The sequence below is a fragment of the Prosopis cineraria genome, unplaced genomic scaffold (genome assembly GCF_029017545.1).
Source record: "Prosopis cineraria cultivar Desert tree isolate PC_DT_omini unplaced genomic scaffold, ASM2901754v1 PC11, whole genome shotgun sequence".
Lineage (NCBI taxonomy): Eukaryota > Viridiplantae > Streptophyta > Magnoliopsida > Fabales > Fabaceae > Prosopis > Prosopis cineraria.
The window spans coordinates 1906570-1915090 of NW_026555342.1; the positions used below are offsets into that span (position 1 = coordinate 1906570).

Consider the following 8521-nt stretch of genomic DNA (forward strand, 5'->3'; position numbering starts at 1 on the left):
TCAATAACCGGATGATTTTTAATATTTTTTTTAGTGACGATGGTAAATGATGCTCTGTTTCTTTTACTTTGGCCTTTATAATTAAAATGTTAGTTGTAAAAAAAAAGAGAAATAAATAACTGCCAAATAAATTAATATGCAAAATGTAAACGCATGAAGTCGATCCGGCCGTTACAGAATCGCATGTGTAGAATCTGGCCAGCCTACGTGTACGAGTAGAGTGTCGCCAGGTGTTCCCATCTCTCTCTGTTCTGTTAGCTGAACGCAGAGAGGGAGAGAGAGAGCCCTCTCGACTGTGTTTCATCAATCATCGTCTTCTTCAGTTTTTTCGGCTTCTTGTTTTGGAAAGCTCTCAAATGGCGCGAATGCTATGGACAAAGATCTTTCATCTTGGAGGAGGAAGGATCGTTCAGGTTGAGGGCGTAATGGACTGGTGGAACAGCATTAATGAATCGGATCAATTGCAGGGAGGCATTTACTTTGCCCTTTGTGCCGCTTATGCCTTGCTCTCCGTTGCTGCTCTGGCAAGTGATTTTTCTTTCTTTCTCCGGGAAAAAAAATTCCGTTTCATATCAACTTCTTACTAGTCATCCAAGAGCCAAGAATTGCGAAATCTGGGAAGCACTGAGATGATATAGGACAAAATACCATAGCACTGAGAAATGTACTGTTTAAATTTAATATGTAGCGTCATTCTGTATCCGATAACTTGGGCATGATAAGTTGATAACTCTATGCTTTTGAAGTATTGATGTTTGGTTGAAGAGAACTGAGCAGGGTATCCGCTGAAAGCGATTGCGCTGTATGACTTTTGAGTTTACTGATAAATTATTCCGAGTCATTTTACCATTCCTCTTGCAGCACTTTGCCTTGCTTTTCCTAGCTGCTCCGTTAAGTGATTTTCTCTCATTTTCCGGGAGACTAATTTGAGAATATAGCATTGAGAAAATTGAGCGAGATACTGACTTTCAGTGATTGCATTATGGTCCCACACCCCCCCCCCGGGGGGGGGGGTTTGCACGGGGCCAAGAAAAACATCTTTTTGCTATCTGAAATCGAGATACACAATGAATAACCCTCAAATCCCACTGTCATTGAACCGGACACTGTATTCTTTTCACCCATGTGAGTTTGATTAGCTGAAGTAAACAAAATTTTTTCTTGATATGCGTTGGTTTTCTCAGCCAGAGATGTGAATTTTCTGATGAACTACGTTTAGAGAACTATGTGCTTTTTGGTTCTTTGGATGCTAAACATGTTTATCTTCAGGTGCAACTTGTGCGCATTCAGTTGAGAGTACCTGAATATGGATGGACCACACAGAAGGTTTTCCACTTGATGAATTTTGTAGTCAATGGATGTAAGAGTCGTCAATCATATATGAATGGCTCTTAGAATATATTTGCCTAGCTTGCTGAAACCATATTGAATTTGCAGCAAGGGCTCTCCTTCTCGGTCTGTACCAATCTGTTCTCCTCATTAGACCAAAGGTTTCTTCCTATACTCAACTCTATTTATCTATGCAGTTCATATAGAAAGATACAAAATTAAAGTTACATTTGAGAGTACTTTTCCTCTAATCCTCTCACTTAAGCGTAGCAGCGTAACATCCAAACCAGGTTTTGTTTCATTTCTCTTATTTCATTCAACTTGGATGATGCAATTCATTCTACCTCAATTAGGCTACTGGATCTCTTAGTTCATGATCATATTCTGACCTATTTCATACAATGATATCATGAGTCAGGCACTGGAACAGGTGTTAATGGATCTTCCAGGTGTTCTGTTTTTCTCTACTTATACATTGCTTGTCTTGTTCTGGGCAGAGATATATCATCAGGTATATCTTTTGGAAAATCACTGCAATGAAAGTCATCTTTGATAACTTTTCTGAAAGTCATATTTGGTTCACTTGTCTCAAAATTATTTCAGGCGAGAAGGACGCCAGCTGATCGACTTAGGCCTGCTTATTTTATTATAAATGGAATCATTTACTTCACGCAGGTTAAAAAAAAAAAAAAGAAAACATGTTTTGTTTCCTTTTTAGTCATCCTAATTCCCAAGTCTTGGAAGAACTAGCACTGTTATTGTTTGAATTAACGTGAGCTTTTCTTTTTTATCTTCTCATCCGGATAATTATAGGTTTGCATCTGGATTTCCATTAGCATAAGTAGAACTTCTGCTTCAATGGAAGCTGCTCAGCTCTTCCTTTCAGGTTATTTATGTCAACATCATTTTGGTTGATTACTTATATATTGATTTCATTTAATGACAACTTTTCAAAAAAAAAAAAAAAGGACAATAAACTCGTTGATTTCTTTCAAAAGCACACTAGAATGAATTTATAGTCAGGTGCTTCTTAGAAACTTCAAATGTGTAATTGTATGATGGTACAAACTTGAACTGATTTTTTTTTTTTTTAATCTTGCAGTTATTTCATTCTGTGCTGCTTTTGGATTCTTGTTGTATGGTGGGAGGTAAGCTATTGTCTACCTGAAAAGCACCATTGTCGTTCATGGTCACTAAACACTTAAACTTCTTATGTAGGCTGTTTTTCTTGCTGAGACGCTTCCCCATTGAATCCAGAGGTCGTCAGAAGAAGCTTTATGAGGTTTGTATCTATGGGTCATATTATAACTTCAAATCTTGGAAGAAAAGTATATCCTTCCTATGATATGCAAATTTATTGAAATAGGGCGAGACAAAGTTTATAATCTCATTATTGTTCCTCCTTTATGTCTTGTTTGCTGTTATATGTAAACTGTAAAGCATGATTACATTAATATACGGATGGAGATGTAATGGTGAGCACTGAGCAGTCAATTTTTTTTATTGAAATTTAATTTTTAAAATACATTGGAAAGAAATTTCATTCTGTGTCTCTGATCCACTTACTGAAATATTATAGCTTTAAAATAGCATGCCCAAAACCTACAAAATAGGATCTGCAGGCAATATAAATAAGAAGAAAAAGTAAGTCTGGAAATTACTAATGGTAATAACTCTGAAGTTGGACACGAGGCTATCAGTTTTGAGAAAATCTGATATTACTAGAAGTTTTTGAAGCCTAACTTTTCTACTTGGCAGGTTAGCTCTGTCACAAGTATATGCTGTGCTTGTTTCATGATCAGATGTGTTTTGGTGGGTTACTTTAAGTTTGGATTTATTGCACATTCTCATTTGAGGTTTTTTTTTTTTATTTTTTATCTTGACAAGAACATGCTTGGCCCTTATTGTAGCTTGCAATCTCTGCATTTGATAAGAAAGCAGATCTTGATGTTTTGGATCATCCCATTCTGAACCTACTGTATTACTTGGTAAGTTAAAACCTCTGATACACTTTGTTGTTTATATTACATTATCTTATTGTGCTTTAAATTATGTTACAGAGTCTCAAGTGCTTTAAGTTACATTAATGTAGAAATGATGATCATTACCTTAGAATAAATATTTGATAAATGAATTTATTAGTTTGATTAATTAATCGAACAATTAACCCAAGACATGTGAAATATATAGCCTTCAAAATAAAATGTAAATTGTTTTATTTTTGTGTGATCATTTCATTAAAACTTGGAACAAATGAATCACATGGTGGTTAAGTAATAAGATAAAACGTCACTGGAAAAAGTAAAATGGAATACTTGAAAGTTTAGCCCCATGATGGAAAGATATTGTGGGCCAACAATAGAATAATTGCAAGTCATCCTATTGCTATTTTTATGTGTTTCTTCTCATCCTCGGTTAGAATTGGGATCATATTTGGATATATTCCAAGTTCCAACTACTGCAATGATATGACTACGCCTATAAGCCATGTTTTGGCATGACAAGAAAAAATAGTAAAGAACAACTACGAAGAAGACGACCAATTTTTCTGTGTGGTATAAGACCTTGCAATATTCTCATTTATTGCTTTGAGTAAACTACATATACTTCTCCGAAATTTTGAATGCAAGGATAAACATAAAAGTTCTGATAGGATAATGACCACGAAGGATGTCCACTAGAGACTATCAAGTTTTCAAAATTACAAAAATGAATTATTGAATTAACTTAAAAAAATAAAAGAAATGAGTGACATATTTTTGCTAGTTGTTGTAGCCAACCATCTTTGAACTGGTCAACGTTGCTTTAGTTTTGATTTGATAGGCTGTGAAAATGACGAATGTGAAGGAAACTCAGTGTTCTTGTTTTAATGAAGATTATCAAATGTTTTTTTTTTTTAATCTTGAACTCAATCTTTTGCATAAAAATTCTTTGGGCTTAAGTCGTGAATGAGATGTATGTGTTTGATTTAATATTAGGGGAAAAAAAATAAACAATCATAAGCAAACTCATCAGCCATTTACTCAAGAGGTTGTTACATGTTAAATCTTACGTCATGCATAGGACTGTGCCATGTACACCCTGAAGTTTCTGTAGAGGTTATGTAATTATAAAAAATAAGCCTACTTTCTAAGCTGGTCAAGAAGATATCATTTCTTATTGGCTTATCCGTGTCTGGTGAAGGCATTTTTTCTATAGACAATCTTGCATGGGGCAAGTTGTCGAGGCTTATCAATTTTTAAGAAGTTGTGGGTGACTTTTGTCAATTTCTAGGGATTTATTGAGAGTTTTTTTAAGAGAATGAGGCGAGTTGTCATAAATGTATATGAAACGAGGTAGGAGGGGCTGAGAGAAACAATTTATTCTATTGATTGGACATTTTGATTGAGAAACATTGGGAGTATTTTTTTCAGTTCCGTATCATAAAAGGGATTTTGTAAAATTAGTGAATGGAGTTTAGTTTTTAGAGGGAGTAGAGAAATTTATAACTTGAAATAGAGAAAAATGTCTGTTTGAATAGTATTTCTCTAGCTAAGTTAAGAAAATATGTAAGCATTTCTTCTAAATTGACCTTATAGCTATTTCTTTTTCTTATCCAAGTAGCTTGATCATGTGATTAAAACAAAGATGCGATCATCGTATGGATATATTTATCATGAAAAAAAAATAGTATGGATACAGTTATTAATTATATAATAATTTAAACACTATAACTAAAATACTATAATTTATGGATGTAATCAGGGTCGTACCTACACACAACATAGAGGGGGCAAATGCCCCTACAAAAAAAAAAAAAATCATTTTGCTCAAATCTATATGTATAATGTATAATGTAAATATATAATTCCCAAATTTAACAATATCAGTTCTATTGCTTTCATAAAATATATGCATATGTTTGTTGCCCCTGCATCCTAAAATTTCTGGGATGTATCATGTAATGTTTGTTATTGAAGAGAGTGTAAATGGGTAATCATTGATTCTAAAATGTCCTTAATTTACCCCCATCAGTTTCTAAACATTCAATCAATGGTTAGGTGCTCACTTCATTTTATCTCACTTTATCCTGCTCCCAAACCATCCAACTCAAGTTCTTAGAACTTACTGGTCTCATGTACTTCACAATGTTTGGAAGAAGTTATTTCTCTTAATTATATTTGAGATTGATTTTTTTTCCTGAAATACTCATTTTATTAATATTTATTTAATACAATTGATTAAATGAACCATTAAATGTATGTGCGTTCTCATTTAAAAGGTAGAAATCAAAACATCTTTTAAATGCATCCAAATGTGGGTAGAATTTGTTTATATTGTTTATATTTAAGACAAAAAATTTAGGTAGTTATTGTTTATAGAGTATATAAGACTGGAGGGAATATTTGTTATCCAATTAAAATTGATGAACAATGAAAAAAAAATCATTTTCAAACGAAAAGCTATCTATCTCTACATGATCAAAAACTACTAAGAACTATTACAGATCAATTATAAATATACGATAAATATTGCAAAGATGAAAAATGCCTCTTTCTTTATAAATCAGCCTCATTAAACGTCCTCTTTGTTTTTTAGCTTTGAACCTCAAATTTCAAATGTCCATGTAAAAAAAATTTAAAAAAGAAAAACTCAAGACTTGATCAGGTTTTTCGTAGTCATTGCAGTGGTTTCTTATTTTTATTTTGTTTTTCTGAGCTGCAGACAGTAGAAATTATTCCATCCGGTTTGGTGCTCTTCATTCTGAGAAAGCTGCCTCCGAAAAGAATATCTGATCAATACCAGCCCATCAGATGAGCTCTTCTTAATTTCTATTAGCATCCCACGACCCTTTTATCTCTTTAACCAAAAAAAAAAAAAATCCATTTATTTTCTCATTTTCTTCAATGAATGAATTATTGTTCGTTGTCTACTATAACAGCGTAGCTGTTGCATTTTGATCGCCTTATGGTTATGGAGCAATTCATGACACCACTATGTACGTAAAGTCCCAAATTATAGAATCTCATAAAAAAAGACTGACCCAACTTGAGTCGGATAAAATAGCTTCTTTATGGTCTAATATTCTTGCCAATAAATTCCACTCATTCTGTTTTGGATCATAAACTCTAATAAGGGAAGAGCTCCATAAGCAAAAGCTCGGATCACGAAGAATCTTGTGATGTGTTGATAATTAATATAAAACGCAACTTGTGCGCTATGAATGCATAAGCATAACTAGGTAAAAAGTACATGCATTGAGCTAGTAAGGTAGTAATAATCCCTAAAGGGGCTAGAGGATTGGGGGAAAAAATGAATTATTGGTCATGTCATGTCTGGCTTCCAAATACTGTAGTCATTTAATTCAATAAATATATTTGAAAATTATAAGATAAAATCCAAATTAAGGTGGCAAATAATTAGTAGTCATTTAACAATCCGCCATAATTTTATGTTTTGTATTAAATTGTGATATATTAGATATATTTAAAATAGATCAACTATACACGATTTATCATTGAAAAGGACAACACAAGCCCATCACATTCATGTACACAACCTCAGCACCTTATAGAACTTACAATCTTTTTGGTTTTGGGGGATATGAGATGTTATTCAACTAAGACTCCGGGCCCAAATATTACATTATATTAGGATGTATTTAAATTTTAATTAGATATAATTAATTATATTAATGATAACGTGATCATTTTGAATATTATTTTTTTAAAATTGATTTTGATATAACTGAAAATGTTTGAATAATTTATATAATATTCGTGAGGTTATCTTTAAAGAGAATTAATCACTTTCAAGGCTTTTTATTTGGTTGGTTAGCTATCATTTGAATGAGTCCAGATTAAGGTTTATTTGATTGGTTAACTTTCACATGCATGGGGGACCTGTTCCTAACTCCATTTGAAAGTGAGAGTTACGTCGAATTCTTGTTTCATGCGTCACTTGATGGAAGAAAATGGAATACATATATTCATGTGCCAGTTGGTCGTGAAAATATAAGTGAATAACTACGTGTAGTTGAATTTGAAAATAAAACCGGTGATCAAGAAAGATACTACAAGTTACTGAATTAAGTATCTGCAAATTATCAGGTAAAACTTCTTGATGCACTATTGAATCTGAAAATGAAACTCTGCATATGCGCGCGCGCACATATATAATAAAAGTTAAAACGTTTTCATGTTTCAAATATCTTTTCATTTAAGTGTGTTTTTGAGTTAGTTAATGACTGTCTCCATAATAAATGACTGTCCACTAGGTAAAATCAGCTATAGATTATATGGTACCATTTTGCTCTACAAAATAAATTTTCTATTTTTACTCTTAATTTTTCTGGGCTTAAAATTACTCTCGAGATGAGTACAATATTATTTTTTGGTCATAATATTCTTCTAAGATGAAACACTAATATATAATCTATATCTATATTTATATCTATAATATGATATAATTATAGTCGAGTGGGTACTGTATATTTTTTTCTTTTTTCTTTTAAAATTATTTGTTAATTTTTTTTAATATGATATAATTAAAAAAGTAAAGAATAATGTGAGCCTAGTAAAAAAGAGGTACATGTAGAAATTAAAAATAAATAAATTGTTAATATAAAGCTTATAATTAAAAAAGAATAAAATATTCTAACATCCCTTTTATTTTATCTTAATTAATGATACTTTTTTTTTTAAAACATTTATGAACGAAATACAAACACCCCTTTAAGATTTTATTTTTATCCAACTATTCTTTAGTAAACGGTTAAGTTACATATATAAAATAAAATACCCCCTTTAAATATAGATACTGTCTTATAATTATTCAAATTACCCAAAAAAAACTAATTTTTAGTATTAAATGTAATTATTTTTAAAATTAAATACATAAATTAGCCAAAATAATATTCAAATACACAGTTAATGCACTTAATAAAGAGAAAAATAAAATAAAATAATTATTAATAATTTAGGATAATTAGACAAGTCTAAATAAACCCAAAAACCAAAAGTATTAAATTTTATCTAATTTGAGAATTAATATTCCAAAATCTAGTTTTTACATCTAAGCCATGTCCAGAAGATTAACAAAAGATTTTCAAGAGTGCTTTCGTTTTTTTTTTTTTTTTGGGGGGGGCAAATACTGTTATATTATATCTCCAACCAATAGTACATGGAACCAACCTGTCTTGCAAAAATTAGCA

The 8521-nt window shown here is 31.7% G+C and overlaps 1 protein-coding gene across 1 annotated transcript; it reads left to right on the forward strand.

The window, feature by feature from the left end:
• The first annotated feature begins 277 nt into the window (after window positions 1-277).
• Window positions 278-6315, forward strand: LOC129284867 (tobamovirus multiplication protein 1-like). Its single transcript, XM_054920363.1, has 11 exons — window positions 278-524; window positions 1270-1360; window positions 1438-1490; window positions 1748-1840; window positions 1933-2004; window positions 2143-2215; window positions 2432-2477; window positions 2548-2611; window positions 3088-3141; window positions 3240-3317; window positions 6034-6315. Exons 1-11 carry the CDS (start codon window positions 357-359, stop codon window positions 6124-6126), a joined length of 885 nt encoding a protein of 294 aa, XP_054776338.1. The 5' UTR covers window positions 278-356; the 3' UTR covers window positions 6127-6315.
• Window positions 6316-8521: the final 2206 nt, after the last annotated feature.

Excerpts from the sequence above, each read along its gene's own strand:
- LOC129284867 (XM_054920363.1), top strand. The coding sequence starts at position 357 with ATGGCGCGAATGCTATGGACAAAGATCTTTCATCTTGGAGGAGGAAGG. Across the intron at positions 1,361-1,437 it reads GAATTTTGTAGTCAATGGAT|CAAGGGCTCTCCTTCTCGGT; the intron begins GTAAGAGTCGTC and ends TTGAATTTGCAG. Across the intron at positions 2,005-2,142 it reads GAATCATTTACTTCACGCAG|GTTTGCATCTGGATTTCCAT; the intron begins GTTAAAAAAAAA and ends GGATAATTATAG.